The following is a 20352-nucleotide window of genomic DNA, read 5'->3' on the forward strand; positions in this document are numbered from 1 at the left end:
AATAGTGGCAAGGGAAGTGCAGGACAGACACTAAATCGGGGTTGCAAACTTAGCGCAAGCAGGTGCCAGGTAGATAATTACAAAAGTAAGGAGGGCCGGGTGTGAAGGGGTAAGTCCTAACTGACGCTCTGCTTCCTCATCTGGGGTACAACAGGGCGTGGGGACCAGAGCAACCTGGAGAACTCAGGCCCCAGCGAAGGTGGGGGCCTATCTGGTCTTGGCGCCATTTAGAACCGCGGGGCAGGGCTGCCAAACCTTCTGATTTTTTTAGTCACACAGGACATCCAGACTTTCACGTGAAATCTAATTTTTAAACATTGGTGACTAATTCACATTGAAAACTTTATTTTAAATATTTTATTTATTTTAGAGAGAGAGAAAGAGCATGCCGAGTAGGGGGAGGAGCAGAGGGAGAGACAGGGAGGGAGAAAGATCTCAAGCAGACTGGCCACTGAGCGCTGAGCATGAAGCCTGAAGGTGGGCTCGATCTCACGACCTCGAGATCATGACCTGAGCCGAAACCAAGAGTCGGGTTTAACCGAATGAGCCACCCAGGCGCGCCCATATTGAAAACATTTTTAAGGGCAAAAATGAACCCAAACGCATTTGCTCTTCAAGCTGTCAGTGAGTAATTTGTTCTAAGGGCAGTGGATTGGGATAACTTGTGAGGGAAAGAATCAGAAATACTTGCACTTGAATTTAGGCTCCTGAGTAGATTACTTAACCTCTCTGGGTCCCAGTTCCCTCACCTATAAAATGAGATGATAACAAATTGCCTTGCAAGGCTAATGCCAGGATTAGATAAAATGGTTGCTGGGGTGTTTGACACATTACAGCACTCAAGGAATTGCAGCATTTTGCACTGAATTTTGGATCCCAGGTTTTCTGATGGACTGTTTAAATACTTGTTATTAAATTGTTTTGTTAATAGCTTCTCAGCTGTTTCTTATTTCCACATGAACTTACAAGGTTAACTTGTAGAATGAAGTCTTTGGTCATCCAAGCACCTTAGCTAAGTAGTGACCTATAAACCAATACTTAGATGCTCAGAGTAACTCTATTACCCAAACATGATTTTACAAAATCAATAATTCTTTTATAATACAAGAGTCAGTGTCCTAATTAATCTTCCTGAAAAGTTCAAATTTGTATATGCCATGATGGATTTTCTTTAAAAACAAGACCCACCTGTATTCACTTTGGATATTTTACATTTAGTAAGTTCTCGGGGAAAGCTGGAATAATCAGAACCAGAGCTCCATTTCTTAGCTCAGAAAACATTCGTCTGCCATAGATCTTTCTTGTATTGTCTGGCTTAAGTGGACTTTGGGGGTTAAAAGGGGCTCATAGGTCATCGTAATTCATTCTAATTCAGGAATCTTACTCCATAGCATCGCTTGGGGATAGTACTCACTGTGTAGCACTAGTGTGAAGGGAGTCACTATTTCACAAGGCAACTCTCTCTATTAAACTGCTCTGGTTTCAGAGAAGTATTTCTTACATTAAGCTGAAAACCAATATTCCTGTATTAATCCCTCATTTGATCTTAGAATTATTTGGAAATCTCATATACTTCAGAAGTCGATGTAATGAGCATAAATATAATGATCTCTTAGGTTGGATAAGTGTTTTAGAAGAAAATGTGAAGCATCGTTTAAAAGTACCATGTTTGTTGAATGAATGTGGCAGGAGAAGGGTGCCTACGAAGCCCTGTAACAGCTTCCAGCGAGAGACTGTTCTAAGTGGGGTTGTCATGACAGCAGTACACTGCAGGGGGAGCCACAGTCCAGGGAGCATCCGCTCAGCTCCTCCTGGGTTTCGCAGAATCCACCCGACCAACGCTGGTTGAGAAATTCAAAGACACTAGTTGATTTTGCAAAATTTGAGAATTTAAAAAGACCTTAAAGAACATCTCCCCCCAAACCTTTTGATTTGACAAATGTTATTCTGCCTTCCAGCTTTTCAATTAAGCAGTGGCTGCCACCCTCCATTGCAATTTAGAAACACCTGAAATGTTTTCTCTAAACAACTCTCGAAGTAGCCTCCACTCCCTCCAATTCTGATTTAACTGGTCTGGAAGCAATCCAGGAATGAGTGGTTTTAAAAACTTCCCAGGTGAGTCTAATGTGCAAACAAAGTTGAGAACCACTGAGTTAGGGAGCACAAAGATGAGCTATCCGGGTCCACCTGTGATGAAGACCTGGGTCAGTTGTGGCTCTGTTTCTAATTCTAAACAGTCCCCTAAAGATTTTCTACTAAGCCAGTAACAAAAGACAAGTACTGTATGATTTCTCTCTATGAGGTACTTAGCATAGTTAAATTTATAAAGACAAGAAAGTAGAATGGTTGGTTACCAGGGCTGGAGGAAGAGGGAATGAGGAGTTGTTGTTTAATGGGTTGCAGTTTTGCAAAATGAAGAGTTCTGGGGACTGGTTGCACAGTGTGAATGCCCTTGACACTACTGAACTGTACACTTAAAATGGTTAAGATGGGGGGTGCCTGTCTGGCTCAGTTGGTAGAGCATGTGACTCTTGATATCGGGGTTGAGAATTTGAGCCCCATGTTGGGTGTAAAAATAACTTAAAAATAAAATGCTTTTTAGGGGCGCCTGGGTGGCACAGCGGTTAAGCGTCTGCCTTCGGCTCAGGGCATGGTCCCGGCGTTGTGGGATCGAGCCCCATATCAGGCTCTTCTGCTATGAGCCTGCTTCTTCCTCTCCCACTCCCCCTGCTTGTGTTCCCTCTCTCGCTGGCTGTCTCTATCTCTGTCGAATAAATAAAAATAAAATCTTTAAAAAAAAACGCTTTTTAAAAAATGATTAAGATGGTAAATTATGTTATGTATATTTTACCACAACTTTACATTTTTAAAAAATTTCTAATGAAAAATCTTCCCAAAGGTGAGATCTGTGAGATTTACTGAAGAAAGAGTTCAATAGCCAGAGCTCAAGTAATCTTGAACCCCTCCCTGGAATAATGTTTTTCTGACTCCATGTAATCTTTTAAATTTACTCTAACCTAAAATGACCTAAATTTACTCTACCCTGAATTTCTTCTGTGAAAATTAATAAAAGGAAACCTGGTTTAGAATGGAGCTGGGAGGCCAGCAGGGGGAGCTCTACCACTTGGCAATTGCAGACCCAACAGGAAGAGAAAGACCTTGCTGACACCACTTTACTATGAGGCAACCAGAAGAAAAACTTTCCTCCTGCCCCAGCAACAGCACAGCCAATGAGAGACACTCACAACTCAGCCAATGAGAAGCCACCATACTTCCAACTCCCACTTTAGTCCAATGGACTTTTTGTTTACAACAGTCTTCCTAACGTCCCTGTTTCCTCTATAGGAAAGCAGTTCTCTGTTTTGTCCTGCAGACTTCCCTATGGTTTTGCCGTAGCGTACTTCCCCTAAATTGTGATTCTTTGTTATTCCCTTATAAACCCATCTTTGCTGGTAAAATAACTGGCATTTTATTTTTAAGGTTAACATTGGTGATCATGAGTGAGATCCAGAGAAGCTCCCCGACAATTCTGAGGCCGGGGAGCAAACGGGCTGGTACGCGCAGAGCCGGTCAGGCTCACTGCCTCCTCCAGGACCTTGGAGTTTGAGGGTAAGTTTTCTCCTGGATTTTGAGCCCTGCTCTCTTTGTGTTTGAGCTCTCCAGGCTTTATTCAGGATCAGTTTTAAGATCTCGTTTTTTCTGAGGGTGTCCACTTGGCCTTCGATCAGACTCTTCTTCAGAGTCTGTTTCTTTTGGATTGTGCTGCCCTTTGGTCTGACTCCTATTTGGAACCAGACTGCACCTGGTGGAAGTGTGTTGGCCTTTGGTGTGACAGAAAACAGACTCACTACGCCAGGCTGTGGGCACCGTATCATTTGTTCCTCTTGGCTCAGCTACTGTCCTCTTTACGGACAACATCTTCAGGTGATCCTGGCAGAATCCACAGTGCACCGCCCCTCAGGATTCAAATAGATCCCTCAAAATCTCTTCTCAGAATGAATCAGTACTGTATAAAGAAGCCTTCAAGGCATCAAGGCTATAAGAGAAGATTAGAAGGCTCGGAACCTCATTATCCCCTGCGCTACTCCCTATAATACCACTATTTTACCTGTGAGAAGGCCCAGTCGCTGAGGTTGGGGATTTGTCCAGGACCTCCGAGCAATAAATAACGTTGTTATAGCTTGGCACCTGGTGTTCCTGAGCCCCATAGGCTACTGACATCCATTCCCCCTGAAAGCAAATTTTGCAGTGTAATTGATCTATGCAGTGCATTTTTACCGTTCCGTTGATAAGGATAGCCAGTGCCTTTTTTGCTTTCACTTGGCAAGAATGGAAATGCACCCGGACAGTAAGCCCCACGGTTACACACGGAGTCCTTTTTACTTTTCACCAACCTTAAAAGCTGATTTGGGTGATAGAAAGTTTTCTTTTCTTTTTTTTTTTTAAGATTTTATTTATTTACTTGACAGAGAGAGACAGCCAGTGAGAGAGGGAACACAAGCACGGGGAGCGGGAGAGGAAGAAGCAGGCTCATAGTGGAGGAGCCTGATGTGGGGCTTGAACCCAGAACACTGGGATCACGCCCTGAGCCGAAGGCAGATGCTTTAACCACTGCGCTACCCAGGCGCCCCAATAGAAAGTTTTCTGCAGGCTCTATTTTGTTACAATTTGTATATGATTTACTTCTCTGCTCCCTTTCTCAAACCTCTTCACAGGAGACAGCATCCACCTGTTAAAACTTTTGGCCTTAAAGGGACATAAGGTCTCAAAACAAAACAAAACAAAACAAAAAGGCCATTTGCTCCAACTCAGGTTCGATACTTAGGGCATCTAATCTCGAAACAAGGACTGCATTTAGACCCAGACAAAACCCCTCCAACTCCTTAACACTGACAGATTACCTTTTGACCCTCCCCCCAAGGAAATATACAGGAAACATCTCTATAACCAATGCAGGTTTTTCATGCTTTACTGATGTTTCGTTTCTTTTCTTTTTAAGATTTATTTATTTTAGAGAGAGAGTACACACCAGTGCAACTGTGTGGGGGGTGCAGGGACAGAGGGAGAGAAAGTCCCAAGCAGACTCCACACTGAGTGTGGAGCCCGATGCGGGGCTCGATCTCACCATGCCAAGATCATGACCCGAGCTGACCTCATGAGTCAGACGCTTAACCAACCGCACCACTCAGGTGCCCCTTACTGATGGTTCTTATTTAAAGGATGGTCAATACTTGCTAGGTATGCTATAGCAACTCCTTTTGAAGTCGTTGAGACAGGAGCTTTACCTTTATAATTGAGCCTTACTCCAGCTTGTAACTTAGCTAAGGATAAAACCGTTAGCATTTATACTGATAGTTGGTATGCTTTGGGGGTAGCTCATGACTTTGGAATATTATGGAAACAGCAAGATGTCTTTACCTCCAATGGGAATAAAATTAAAAATGGCTTCTACGTCCAAAAATTTTTAGATGCCATACTTTGCTGGCTGCTGTGGCTGTTACTAAGGGTCCTGGGCATTCAAGACTCAACTCCCTGGAGGGCAAAGTAAACCACTTCACTTACATTTCTGCCCAAAACAGTGCTCCCAAGGAAACCAAAAGCGAAACCTCTGTCATGTTCCAAAGTGATGTTCTTTCAAATGATAACTTGGAAAAATTGACCAGAGATACCCACAGTTGGCCCAGAGAGGGGAAAACAATATTGGAAATCTAGTAATTGTTGGCTCAATAAAAGGAGGGACCTCTGGTTTGGACCAACTAATAATCCAGCCTTACCAGAAGTTTGAAATTTCCCACTACTTAGCACTGTACATGCATTAAACATTGGTCTACTGAGAAATAATAGCATTCATGCATCAATATTGATGGGGAAATACTAACAAGGTCACAAAAAGTACCTACCTCTCTTGTCCCACCTGTCTAAAGTATAATCCAGGGAAACCTGTTTGTACAAGTGGATTTCATACAGCTTCCCTTTCTCGTGGATATAAATGTTTTAGTCATGGTTTGTTTGTTTCTCACTGGTGCAAAGCTTTCACTTGTAGACAGGCCAGTGCTGCTTCCGTGGCTAAAATTCCATTAGAAAAAATTATCCCTACCTGGGGAACCCCTCTCAAACTGCACAATGATCAGAGAACCCATTTTGCCAGTCAGGTGCTTCAGCAAGTCCGTGCTGTTGGCTGGTTTCACAACCCTTTCCCTTGTGCGTACCATCCTCAATCCTCAGCGTCCGTTGAACAGACTAATGGCACTATTAAGACTCAATTGGCAAAATCTGAAGAAATCTTTCAAATACGCCGGCCAAAAGCATTGCCATTAGTCCTAAATCTCAGCTCTACCCTCTCTGGAACTCGTAGACTCTCACCCTTTGAGGTAGTCACAGGACGTCCCATGCACTTGGCCCCTGCCTCCTCTGACCCCCAGTTGACAAAAGGAGATACACATCAATATTGCAAAGGCCTAACTGCTTCATTAAAATAACGATACTTTGGTACAGCGTCTTCTCGTGGTACGCTCCTGGAGATGATCACCGTAAGCCTCACACCTCGCAACCCAGAGATTTCATCTGTTGGAAAAGACATCTCCAGAAAGGCTCTCTTCAACCTCGCTGGAAAGGACTTTCATCAGGAACTTCTAACCAACCCTGATGCCACCGAACTCCAGAGAATAGACTCTTGAATTCATGTGACACACCTAAAGGAAGCACCCAACCCTGACAGGACGGACCTGCATGCCCTCTGGTGACCTGAAAGTAGGGTTGCCCAGAATTGAAGCAGACGACATCTGATGACACCACTTTCCCAAGATGTCAGGGCAGACCTGTAACACATTTTTCTCACCGTTGCTTCTTTTCCGTGGAAAGATAATGCCTTTGTCTGCATTTTCTAAGTCCGTGTGAGAGGGGGAAACCTCTTTTGATTATGGGCTTCTGGAAACGGCCTCATGATGATCCCAGGACAAATTAGTCTTACACTTGCTTCTTCTGAAGGATTAGAAGGTTCAGAATTCACGAAAGCCTTTCATCTGAACTGTTCGCTGAATTCAGACTCTTACCCAAATTCCTGGCCTCTGAACTTCATAGTCTGTGCGACCTTAGAGGCTGTATTATCAATAACACATTCAAACAGTTCTTTTGAGATAATAATACTGTTTTTAAAGAGCTTTAAGAGTTTGCTGTTTTGCAAAAAGTGCATCAGCTATTGCTTCGTGTTTATACCCGCACTGTATCTTCTCAAGTGCCCTGAGGTAATTCTCACAGTGTGCTCTTGCAGAATCCACTCTTCCCCTTTCATGCTTGCTGTAAGCGGAGACGTTGCCTTCACAGGGAGGACCTTTCTCCCCCAGGTCTGAGTAAGTGCAAATACATTTCTCAGCTACTTTCAGACCTGGAGCCCTGGCTTAGAACCATCATATGATATGGAGTTGTTATGTTACTTTTTCTGTTTTGTATCATTGTTTTGAGTTTTGTATTTTGTTACCTGTCAGACTTTTAAAAATGATGTACCCAATACTATTGGCGATGCTGGGTTGTCAACCCTTGGAGATGATCTCCAGCGCTTACAGTCTTGGTAAATATGAGCTGCAGATGGGAAGTACCTGAGAGCTCTCCCTCCCTCCTAACCTTCCTTGTTACTCAAGTGTGGCTTGAGTGGTTTCCAGCTGCTAGGCACTTTCCCGCCAATTTAGGACTGACAGCTGGGAAAGGGCCTTCCTGGTACCGAGGGACAAAACCACAAAATGTGGAGACCCTGACTCTTGATCAGTGATGCTTTCAAAGAAAGATCTTGATCAAAAAGGGGAAATGTGAAAACTAAGGAAATCTTGTTTAGAAAGGAATTGGGAGATCGGCAGGGGGAGCTGTCATACGCTACCACTTGGCAATTGCAGACCCAATGCGCGACAGACCATGTACCTGGATATTGCTTTACCAACGGCGTAGGAGGAAAAAAGGCTTTCCGCCTCCCCCAGCAACAGCCCAGGCAATGAGAGACACTCACAACTCAGCCAACGAGAAGCCCCTGTACTTCCAACTCCCACTTGACTCCAGTGGACCTTTTGTGGAGAGCAGCCTTCCCAACTTCCCCTTTCCTCTATAAAGGAACTGGTCCTCTCCTCTGTTCTACAGACTTGCCTCCGGTTTTGCTACGGCTTACTTGTCCTGGATTGCAATTCTCTGCTATTCTCCAATAAACCTATTTTTGCTGGTAATATAACTGGCAGTTTATTTTTAAGGTTAGCACTTACATCAGCATTGCTGAAACACATACACTGTTTGATCCTTTATACACATTTGAGAACAGAACCTACACTTTCCCCTTTCTTCACAAGTCCTCAGAATGACAGGACCTGATCTTCTGGGTCAAACAAATATATGACACTTTGCCTTGCAGCTTTAATTCAGGAGGCCCCCGCAAACTGATACTGATATCAGTATTGGGGTCATCAGCTCCTCCCGATCTGCAAGAGACCACTAATTTTATCATCTCAGAACACCTCAGCTCAATGCGAACTGCTACAACTGGACGTCCTCCTAGTAGTCCTACATGGTAGGGCACAAAAAAGGGGTAAGTAGAGAAAGGAAGAGGGGAAGGAATAGAAAGAGAAGAGAGAACACAATGGAAAAGAGAAAGGAGGTGTCTGTGGTCTATGTGACTTTTGATGGTCCTCCATGGCTGCCGTGCTTTTCTGACTCTTGCTTTGATTTATGGTGATTATGGGTATGATTACCACCAGCATCATTAGTGTAATGAGAACCAATATTGTGTACACATGTACAGCACCATGCTAGTGTTTTTTATAAGTACAATGTCATTTCTTTCCAACTATAATCCTATAAGTAACTAGTATTATTATCCCTATGGTAAGAAGGCCCCCTGAAGAGTGAACATGTTTTCCCTCAGGTCTGTAAAGAAATATACCAGAAGTTCACCTTGACTTTCTTAAGAGGATAAATTTTTGGAGTATTAAAGGTAGCTCTCTTCCCCTGAAGATAATCAGGGTAGCTGCAGTTAAGTGTGAGCTGATTGTTCAGAAAAAGAGTATATGCAAAACTTTTAGGGGTGGGGTCCCCTGAAGACAAAGCAGCCACCCTTAGAAGAATGGGCAGAGACCAGCTTTATTATTCTGGAAAAGAGATGTAATGAGATACTTTGTATTTTAAGAGTTGACTAGGAGGGACTGCCTGCCCCCTGGTTGTGTGGATCCCTGGGGAAGAAAAGGGAGGGAACCCATGTTCCAAGTCTACATAGGGAAGGGCCTACCGAAATCTGAAGAGCCTTACTAGACAGATGATCTAAAGTAGTGAGGTCTGTAACCCCGGAAATTCATGCAAGGAATCACCCCTAGCTAGACCAAGCCCAAGGAAGCGAGTCGTCCTCCCTGAAAGATCCGTGGCAGTGGACCCAAGAACCTGGATCTGGGGAAGCTCGAGGGTTTATGGCCTGTGTAGGACTGTCAACAGTGACACCAAGTGGCAGTGAGCAGCAGAGGCAGGAACCTCTAGGCTGTCCCTGGTGCCTCCACTGTGCCTCAGGGTATGGGCGCCTTGACGTGGGGTTTGCTCTATGGGGTAACTACAGATGTGATGCACTGATCCCAAGACACTGAAATGGCTGGAGATTCCTGGATTAGGCTGCTTTATACTCTTTTCTTTTAAACCCACTTTTTTCCCTAAGTGCTCAATTCAGAAAAGCGAGTAAATTTCTCACATGATGAGAGAGCAATGGCTACTGTGGGAAAATTGAGGCTGAAGTCATTTGATGGGAGGCAGGGGTGATGCTGTTTAAAAATCAAACAAGGTATTTCCAATCTCCTCCCAGGAGCCTTCCCATGATCCTGAGTTAGGAGTTTTCGTAAGGACCTGTGCTTTCCCTTATGGGAGTTAAGGTGCAATTGATTTCCTCTTGACTTGCTCTCGTTCCCTCATTGACTAGAAGCTTGTAGAAGGCAGGGACACTGTTTGGTTCACCATTGTATCCCCACTGCCTTGTATGTGTTGAAATCAGAGGGTTATTTTTATACCTAATCCATAACCCAGACTCAGGTAAGGTCTGGGAAGAATGAACTTTTTTCCCTTTGATGCCTCATGCTGTATTCTTTCTCATAGAGTCTACAATTTGGAGGGCTGCAGACCTCGGTCTGGAGGTCTCAACTTTAGTCTTAAGGGCAGGTCACACAGGCTGCTGCCCTGAGCTAATGCACCACCTGCCCTGGGCTAGTTGTTCGTGCTACCGACTTAACATTCTTTTCTTAGAAACTGTACTCAGAATGCAACCATGTGGCTTAAGTTTTCCAAAATGACACAGAAGAGAAATACTTTCAGATATCATGAAATCACTTTTATTTTTTATCATATACAACATTTCAGTGACCCATACATGACTGATTTGGGAGAAAAGATCTGGTTTTATGATTCCTCATGTCTTCTGTACGGGTGAATATATATTTTCCAAAGAACACAGAAGGAAGCTGAATCATAAGATCATATGGTAAACATTGTCACAGGAGGAGTTGTTCTGAAGCTTAAAGGAAATAGTTTGCAGACATATGAAAATATATACTTCTTTATAGAAAGGGAGAATAAACACTGGAACTCTATCCTAAGAGCCTGTATAGATTAAAAAATTAATATGTCAAATGTGAACTCACAGATGATTACTTTATAGTGGATTATGAAAAGGATTCAGAGATGTTTGAAGCCCATAGCCTATGAGGCCAATTTAATGCAAGAACTCTAATTTCTACTTCAGGGACAGAACATGGGGGTAGGTAAGCTGCTGGTCTGACCCAATGTGGAATTTATGACTTTTACGCTCCTCCAAGGCACACAGTGGATGGTTAGTGAGTTGAAGCCTAACCACCCACTGACCCTTAATGGTGTTACCCAAATTCAGCTCTGGGAGCCAGCACTCCAGAACCCCAGGTTAGGGGAGCAGGGGAATGTGTAGGCAGGAATAAGCTTCTGATTCCTATCTCTTTGGTATTCACTCCTTTTGAAGTCCTGTCTGCAGACTAAGAAACTGGTTCCCACCTAGTCATGAGGAAACCAAGAGAAATGAGTTGCATTTCTGAGATATTTCTGCCTATCTCTTTGGTTCGATGTTTGGGAGCAAAGGTAAGGATCTTCTTTTTTGAGTCTAAGAGCGAGTGGACTGATTAAGCACACAGTAAGGAGCAAGAGGCCCTCTCATTAGCTGGACACTGAGAGTGACATTCCTAGTGACCAGAATGACCTCAGAGGAACTGAGCTTGCGGATGGATGAGGTACAAGAACATGGGGGTCTGAAACACCTGTTTTGTGGGACTACAGAACACAAAGGGTAATGTCTCCTCCTTTCTCCTCCCCCCCTTTCCTCCCTTAGGAAACCCCAGTAGTAGAGGTTGCCTTCAACCAAATAGCTGTTTCCACTTAACAATTATGTGCATTGCACTTTTCTGCTCGCTGAACAGCAAACTGGCTTTCCTCCTCTTTGTTCTTCTCTTTCTGCCTATAGGGCAATTTCCGCCTCTGTATTCTGCAAGGCCGGTAGTTCAGATACAGTGCTATGGTGATTACACCCACTCCAAGGGCGACAATAATGATGATGAAGATGATGGAGCTGATTCCTTCATCCAGTCCTGCCCAAGCACAGAAGACAGAGTTGAGGAGGGTTATAGGGCAAAGAGAATCCCCGCCTCCCCCAGCCGACCACACCCACCTCTGCCTCACCCTCCCTCCGCCCACTGGAATTTTTCTTCTTTCCAGGTTTGGATAAGAATCTCAAACCCCTGGGGGATTTCCATGCTGGGCCTGGCAGCAGGGGAGCCATGGTCACCTTGAACAATGACAGCAATGTCTTTGCTGACAGAGCCCAGTTGGTTAGTGGCTGTGCAGCAGTAGGTTCCCGTGTGGTTCTGGGTTGCCTTCTGTGGCAGGTCAAGGTTGAAGATCATTCCATTCCAGGTACACACCAAGGTTGGAGTTGGGTTTCCCTTTGGGACACACGCAAGCATCTGCTCTGTCCCTTTCACCCACGTCTGGTTGCCAGGGCAATCAGATTCCTCTAACCGAGGCTTGTCTGGAAAAGACAGTCCCCCAGGGAACTGAGCTCAGTGTGCCACATTCCTTCCTCACCGAGATGCTCAGCTTCCCCTCTTCCCCTAATCCAACTACTGTGTCCCTTCGACCCGAGGAAGGACACTATTCCCTGCTTTGGACCACTCTTGTCTTCCCTTCCCTAGGGGCATGGAGTCTGAGATGCAGCAAAGGCATTCTAATGGATTCAGACTAAATGATCCGGGCTGTCCTATCAATAGTGGCATCCCTGCTTCCCATCTTTGCTTCTCAGTGAGTGAGGAGATGGGTAGGGGTGACCCCAGAGATAAAATACAGATTTTTATGTGGAAATTTCCCTCCTCAGCATAAACTCCCAACTATCACTTCCTGTGTCCTCAGCCATCAACCCTCAGTTAATACCACCTGATCACCTTGTATTCTGTTTTCCATTCCCAGTTCCCTTTCACGTTTCTCCCAGCTCACTTTCCTGGGGCTAAGGTAAGCTTGGGGAGCTTTAATTTTATTTCCTCCTTTGATTCTTTTTTTATTTTAATGAGAAAAATGTAGTAACTCTAATAATGAAGTTGCTGGCCAAGACCTCTGGAAATGAGAGACGAATAATAATCCTCCTTTTGACCAGAAAGACCAGGCTTCTACTCACATAAGACATGGAGCTGCATTGCAGTGGTTTTGATCAGCCGTTGACCTTGAACCTCCAGAGAGGCCTCACAGGAGAAATTTCGGCCATTATCTTCCTCCCTGGTGGTAAGTAAAAGCCAGGCAGCCTCCCCAGGGGCAGGGAGGTCTGGGGCTCCCTTTAGCCGAAGAGTAGGGCTGGGTGATGTTAATACGTGCCCTGAACAGGTCACATTAATGTCTGTCCCTGCCAATGGGTATAATTCTTCTATCTCCAGAATTGGTGGAGGGAAGCCTATAAGAAAAGGAAAAACAGAACCAAACATATTCCTCAAAACTCACAGCCACTTCTGTACTCTTGCTGCTGAAGGTGTGGTGTCTAGACAGACAAGATGGGAAAGACTCTAGGTGGCCTCCTGCCTCTGTGCTGAATGGCAGGAGCAGTGAGATTTGGGGATTTGAGAGCTCTTACAACAAATGCAATGTGCATACATTTGGCTATGCCTCTGTGGCAAGGACAGCAAGATGGCTTTTCATCTTACAGATTTTGCCTCTTTACCTCAAAAAGTTGCTCTAGAAACTAGCTGAAGTACCCACAATCACTCTGTAAGCAGAATGGCCTAGGGAAACAGGGTGAAGGCTGAGTAGAACTACTATCTCAGTGTGTGTCTGCAGCCTCTCTGCACTCATCAGAGAAAACTCACTCGAGTATACCTAGGAAAGGTTAGGAGGGATATTTACTGTCAAATCATCAAGACTTTATTGTGGAAGATTCAGTGGCAGAGAACCCCCGTGAAGAAGGGAAGAGGCAGGTTACTTACTATAGACGTGCACTGGCTCTCTTCTTTTCTGTTCCATTGGACCCAGAGATACAAGGCAAGACAGCTCCTGATCACCAGTCTCCATGGCCCGAACGGTGGCGTTGGCCCATGCTGTGTCTCCTTTCCAGGAGACAAAGGGGCTCAGCTCCTGGTCTCCCAGGAACATGTGGAACATGACCTCTCTGGCTGGGAACACCCTAGACAACTCACAGCTCACAGCCTCTGCCATCCCAATCTCCAAAAGTGGGGAGACCCAGATTTGGGGGCTCTGAGAGAATTCTGCCAAGAAATGAAGAAAAGGAAAGAAAGGAGAAAAGCCATGATAAATCATTTGCTATGTAGGACTCCACAGTGTAGGAAGGGAGTGCAGCTAAAAGTGCTCTGTCCCCCGGGGTAAGTTTAAGGCCCAAGTAGAGGTAAAGCTCAATTACCCTCACACCCTCATTTTAAACTTTGTGGGAACTTAATCCCAAAGGCCCAGGTAAGACAAGGAAAATGAGCCTCAGGATCCTTCCACAGCTGGGCTCTGACTCACCAAAGATCCGGAGTACCTTGGTGGCTGAACTACTGTGAAAGAGCCCTCCACCATGTGAACTCAAGTCCAGTTCTGCACGGCATGAGAAATTACACCTGTCATCTTCCCTTTGGGCTTTGACATGGATGGTGACCTCAGCTCTTTGGGAGGCCACAGCCAAGCTCATAAAGTTCTTTCTGTGTAGTTCCTGGTTACCCTGGAGAAGGGTAAGGGTGAGGTTCTCCAGGGGTGCCACACTGGGCACATGGCACTTCACTGTAAAGGCTTCATCCATGGCTACCCATGCAGGCTGCAGCTCCAGGATCACCTGCTCTGGTGGCTCTTTAAGACAAAAAGGTGGGCTTGATAAGAGAGCTACTCACGTCTCCAGACAGAAATGAAATGATACAGGACAGGCAGCCTGTTACCCCAACAGTGTCCGCTTTTTGCCAACCCCGCCCTACAGGGAACGAGGCCGTCTTCTGACTCTTCTGCCCATCAAAGGTGGCTGAAGTCATAGCCAAGAAATTGGACTGTGGAGGGGAAGTCCCTCGTGTTGACTGTTGCTGCCATTCTGGAGAGCTTCTGCCTCTTAAGCAGAGGTGCTGCAGGGGCCTGAGCAGCCTCTGAGGAGCTCCTTAGTGTCACACAAAAACTACACCCTAGTCCGCCAAGCTTTTACCCCAGAGATCGCACTTATTCTTATGGCCGTGTCTTTGCCAGTGCTGTTTGCCCACCTGGAGGCCCTCCTCACCCATCCCCATCACTTCGACTCCTTACCGTTATGCAGGAGTGAAGCTCAGGAGCCTCCTTTTCCGCGGAGACTTCTCCAACTACCCCAGCCCACAAAGCCCCTCCCTTCTCCAGTCCCTATTTATTCTAAGAATGTGTGTCAAATAATTTAGTACTAATTGTATACTTTTTCGATCATTTATAAGGTAGCATTATTGGTATATCCTCCTGAACCTGAACATACACTCGAGCACAATGTCTGGATGCCCTCTATGGTCTGCTCCTAATTTAAAATCCTACACCAGAGGGAAACAGAAGTAGTTGGCCCTAGAATTCCTACAGTATAACAGAAATCTCTATGAAGGTCCCTAATTCTCTCCCCTAAAAGAAATCCCTAATTTTTCCCTAAATAAGACCTAGTCCTGTTCTCCCACTCTTCTCTTCCTCCTCAGCCCTACTCACGATACACAGTGATGTCAAGGCTTGTGTCCTTCTGGATCCCTGCACAAGAGAAGAAGCACTGCAGAATAGAATTCTCTGTGACATCCTCCAGGAGAAACTCCTTCCACTGAGGTCCTCTGTCCACCTGGGTTTTCTTTAAGAAAGTCTCAATTCCACTGGGTCCGGGGTCTGGACAGGTAGTGCTGCAGTTGACCGTTAGGGACTGTCCAAGCTTTACCAGGGCCTGATCTGGCCAAACAGAAACCTCAAATATCTCTTCAGTCGCCCCTGAAATGATCAACCACATAGGCCAAAGACTTTGGTGAGGACTACATGACCCAAATAAAATACAAAGCCAATTCTATTTGTTGGTTAGAAATAGGAAACCCTGGGGTGCCTGGGTGGCTCAGTTGTTAAGCATCTGCCTTCGGCTCAGGTCATGATCCCAGGGTCCTGGGATCGAGCCCCACATCAGGCTTCCCGCTCAGCAGGAAGCCTGCTTCTCCTGCTCCCACTCCCCCAGCTTGTGTTCCCTCTCTCACTCTCTTTCTCTGTCAAACAAATAAATAAAATCTTTTAAAAAGATAAATAAATAGGAAACCTACCCTGAAGAAAAATTTATAAGGAACCGGACAAGAAAAAGACCCTTAATGAACAAGTTGGAACCCTGACTCCACCACCTTTCCCTCCACTCATCATCCTCCTAGGGATCTTGTTTTCTCCATTAGTGTCCCCTTGGAAACTATGGAGTTCTTAAAACTCACGCCCAGGAAATCATTCTCTTCCTGAGCTTCCATATGTCTTGGAAGCTCCCAGGATTGGCTGCTGAAGAGCTCTCATGGGGTTATCAGGCCCTGGAGAAAAGAGCTTTGTTACTTATATCTCAAAGCAGTGTTTCTTTGAACTTATGGTCTAAGGACTGCCTTCACCAGAATCACCTGGGATGCTTGTAAAACTGCAGATTCTAGCTCCACCTCAGACTGAATGATTAAGAACTTGTGAAAGTGGGACCTGGAAGTAACGCAAGTAAACAGAACAAGCATTCCCGATAACCCATATGCACACTGAATCAGGAGAACCACTAGCCTAAAGGTGACCCCTAGGGTCATTCATTTCCCATGGAACTTTCCATCTCTTCTCAAAATGAGACTATTCCTTTTTGCTGTGGTACTAAGGCAACAGACATTTTGGATGCTTAAGAATTTAGTGTGTTAGGGAAATCTCAGGCGCAATGAGAGAGACATCAGGTAGATTTTCGAAGCCTGACATAGGTGAGAGGCAGTCTCCTGAAAGCTTCACTGCAGGTCCCCTTTAGCTACTCTGTGTCCACCATCTGCTTCGTCTCCCAAATACCAGTCCCTTCTAGGAATACACAGCTCACGTAGCAGTGTTACCCACTAAGGCTCCAGTTCCTTTCTTCCCATCCAGAGAACTCGCTCCTCATAACTGAGCTATGGGCCCTCTCCTATCAAGACCCTATTGTAGCTTTTCATGACACAAAAGGTGGCAACAATGAAGTAAAAATATTTTCAAGAGTGGAAAAATAGGACAGGAGGCAGCAGGAAGCCAAGGAGAGAAGGCATATTTCTTAAGGAGAGTTCTCTCTATTATCCTGTCCCTCAATTCAGGTTCCCCAATTATAAGCCAGAGACACCTACAGATTCTGTGTCCTAAGGATCCCAAAATAGGAATCTCTCCTATGGTCCAGACAAGTGAATACTTGATTTTTGCCACACTCAGTACTTTCTTCTTCTTCTTTTTTTTTTTTTTTTTTTTTTTAACATTTTATTTATTTATTTGACAGAGAGACAGCCAGCGAGAGAGGGAACACAGGCAGGGGGAGTGGGAGAGGAAGAAGCAGGCTCCCAGCGGAGGAGTCCGATGTGGGGCTCGATCACAGGACTCCAGGATCACGCCCTGAGCTGAAGGCAGACCCCCCCCCCCCCCCCCCCCGCACTCAGTACTTCTTATCCTCTTTCTCATTGGCCAGCCGTCTATACTGACTAAAGAAACTGACCCAAATAGCCTCACCTGGGAAAGGGATCAAGGCTAGGAGGGCCCAGACGTGAAAGAGTAGCATTTCCATCCTTGTGAGAAGGGCCAAAAGCTGGAGAGAAAGAAGAAAACAATGCTGGAGAAAATGACCAAAGAAAAGAAAAAGGATATAGAAAATTATTTCTTGGATATTGTTAAAGGTCAGCCCCTTTCCTAAAACCTTGCATAGTGTGGAGAAATTACAGCAAGAGTAACAATGGTGTGGTGCAGGTGTACTAAAAGGACATAGGAAAATAGAGGATATTAGATTAAGTAAGACTCCTGTATAAGCTTATATGCATTTATCTGTTTACGTATTTGCCTCCATCTATTTGAGTCAATAGAAGGCTGTTAGCATGAAAACATAAAGAATGAAGTTTAGAGAAATGAGATCAGCCAATATATATCTAGCACTATCCAATGGAAAGTGACCCTGAATCTAGAAAACATGGTCACTGGAGTCCCGTTCTCTGATGTAAGGGAGAAATGTTTCATCACGGCTCTCTCCTCATGACCTCTATGAAATAACCCTCAAGATAACCTGTCTCTTTCTCATCTGCCTCCATGTCCACCAAGCAACCTTTGGATTATTACTTTGGCTAAATGTAAAGTGTTTACTTCTCTTTTCTCCACCAATCCATACCAGGTTGTTTTCTTTCAAAACCCAATTCAAGCTAATTTCTTCTAAGAAAGTTCCTTGACTAATCCTGTCCCACTTCACAATCCTTACTTACTACATATTGTACCTCACTTTATGCCAAATATGATTTCTGAAGCTATGTATATCAAGATCAATTCGCTTTAGTGAATTATTTTCAATGATGAAATTATTACTATGCTAGGAATGCCCTGAGGACAAGAGACTATAATTTATTTATCTTGCATCTCCAGCACCTAGCACAGTGCTTAGCATGTTATGGGTATTCCATTAAATGAACGGTTACCCTCTACTTATGTATTTGAATTTTCATGCATTGGGTTTTACACAGGTGTACCTTTACTTATATCCTGGTCTGAGAGAGGTTGTTTTCTTGGGGGGGTGTCTTGTTTATACATGCATAAGATAATAGGCATATCAAAATTTATAATCCCAAGTGAATGTTACTCTTCAAATACTTTGGGAAAGCCATACATTTATTCCAGTAATGACACCATTATTCAAAACTTTTTTTGGAAGTGATTTAGAACTGGCTTTTAAGCTACACAAGAAATATCAGTCTCCTTCTTAAGCTATTTTATTATTCTTTGAGCAAAAATTATATGACTCAGACACCTTATTCACCAGACTTAGCTCTGAGTCTCTTTCCAAGGAGGATCTCCTATCATTGAAGATATTCTAAAGTTACCCCAGACTCTGAAGTTTTAAGAGTTTTAAGTAATGACAGCTCTGTTTGAAAAAGTATAAAATCCCTCAGTGGAATTGGTTATATTCATACATTATTTCAGCAAACAATTATTGAGCATCTATTGCATTCCAGGCTTTTAGTGAGGTGAAGTTACCAAGATTTATCCACTGACAATAGGAATTCCTGGAAGTTACTAGGAAAGACAAATATAAATAATAACAACAATATTATGTCAAGTGTTACTATAAAAATGTGGGGGGGGATAAAGTGAGAATTAAATGACTTAATTCAAGCCAAGTGGTTAGCCCAATTTCTGCTAAGATTTCAATAAGCTGGTGATGCTGCCAATAATGATAAACAAATTGATCAGGGAGCGTTGGGGAGGAAATCATTACTTCTGTCTGAAGGAGTTGAGAAGGTTTCTCAGAGACACCTCCTTTGAACTGGGTTTTCTATTATGACTGGAAGTTTACTAAGGAATGAAATGATATGGAGAAGAGGTCAGGCCAGACTTACTTGAGAAAATTCAAGAAGTTCAGTATGGGTAGAGGGTAGCTTACAGGAAAAGAATTGTGGGATAAAGTTAGAGAAGTAGGGATACAATTGAGTAGGCAAGTAGGAATTTACAGAGCTGTTAAAGCATGGGGGGGGTGAGATGATCCGCTTTGTTTTTCAAGAGGACGACACTGGCAGTGTGTGGAAAAAAGAAGAGAAGACTGATGGCCATGAGATCTGGTAGAAGGCTACTGCAGTAATCCAAGGGAGACATGAGGGGACCTGAAGGCAGTGGTGGCTGCAAAATTTCTGTACAGAAGATGTTCAGGGGGTCTCACTGTGGTTGGAAATAGAGGCTAGAGGTTGTGTTTACATAGTACACATACTGGTTTTACTTAAAGTGTATCTTACAGATCAATAAAAATAACGTTCTAAGTATTTTTTCACATATTTAAAAAATACCAATTATTCATATCTAGTATTTTGAAAGTGGCATGGAAAGGGTGGAGAAAAATTGCATTCCCACTATTTGAAGGGCATATATAACATTCATTCAGCTATAATTTTTTAAAAATACCAGTCACGTTAACTTGGACACTGTAGAATTCCCATTTACTCCTGAATTTCTTGAGGTAAAGTGCTCTCTTCCTAACACCCACTCCAGGTAGGCACTCACTACTGATCTGTATCTCACTTCGATGACTCTTTCTCAATCACATCTTGTCTGATAGTTTTTAACATTAGTAACCATATACTATGTTCTAGGCACTATGCTGAGTGGTTTACTTTAGTTATCTCATAGCAATCCTATGATTATTGCCAGTTTCATAGATGAAGAGATGGAGGCTAAGAGAGGTAAACTAACTTACCCCAAGTCACACACCTAATTCAGAGGTAAAGCCAGGATTCAAACCCAGGCATCCCGACTACAGGGCAATGCTTACTATTTCACTGCTTTTTTCTATTCAGTGAATCTGGATTATCTGTGCTTTGATGGGATCACAGTGCAACAAACAATTATGCATAATTCTGCATAGAGGTTAATCTAAGAGCTCCTTCTAGTCATCTCTCCTTTGCTTGCTGATGTTACCTTTTTCTGCAAGCCTAATCTTGCTGTGAATGAATCTCACCGAGTATATTGTGCTCCTAGAGCCTTAGCTAAAAAGACTTCCCATCTTTGATGTATACAAGCCAAGCTAATTGGTTTTCCCTTGTGGTTGCCACTAGCATATGCCACGTAGATATAAGAAAATAGGGCGGGTGGGTGAGGGGAGCCGATTCTTTTGTTTTAATATTCCTA

General features: G+C 44.0%; 1 protein-coding gene and 1 long non-coding RNA gene across 2 annotated transcripts; one reads left to right on the top strand and one right to left on the bottom strand.

Annotated features, from left to right (window-relative positions):
- Window positions 1–3311: 3311 nt before the first annotated feature.
- LOC121104923 lies at window positions 3312–8207 on the top strand. The gene is made up of 2 exons (XR_005837270.1): window positions 3312–3609; window positions 6496–8207. It is a non-coding gene; the product is annotated as an uncharacterized LOC121104923 (long non-coding RNA).
- Window positions 8208–11406: 3199 nt separating this feature from the next.
- On the bottom strand, window positions 11407–17468 carry LOC103665900 (intercellular adhesion molecule 5). The gene is made up of 7 exons (XM_008693934.1): window positions 17209–17468; window positions 15199–15465; window positions 14026–14346; window positions 13491–13769; window positions 12695–12964; window positions 11813–12055; window positions 11407–11615 (listed from the first exon to the last, which is right to left on the bottom strand). The coding sequence occupies exons 1-7, from the start codon at window positions 17261–17263 to the stop codon at window positions 11407–11409; spliced, it is 1644 nt and encodes a 547-aa protein (XP_008692156.1). The 5' UTR covers window positions 17264–17468.
- Window positions 17469–20352: the final 2884 nt, after the last annotated feature.

Source organism: Ursus maritimus, unplaced genomic scaffold, assembly GCF_017311325.1.
Source record: "Ursus maritimus isolate PB19 unplaced genomic scaffold, ASM1731132v1 scaffold_24, whole genome shotgun sequence".
Taxonomy (NCBI): domain Eukaryota; kingdom Metazoa; phylum Chordata; class Mammalia; order Carnivora; family Ursidae; genus Ursus; species Ursus maritimus.

Coding starts and splice junctions, on each gene's coding strand:
- LOC103665900 (XM_008693934.1), bottom strand. CDS start 17,263: ATGGAAATGCTACTCTTTCACGTCTGGGCCCTCCTAGCCTTGATCCCT. Junction 13,770..14,025: donor CAAGGTACTCCGGATCTTTG/GTGAGTCAGAGC, acceptor ATTTCTTGGCAG/AATTCTCTCAGAGCCCCCAA. Junction 12,965..13,490: donor AGAGCCAGTGCACGTCTATA/GTAAGTAACCTG, acceptor CTTTTCTTATAG/GCTTCCCTCCACCAATTCTG.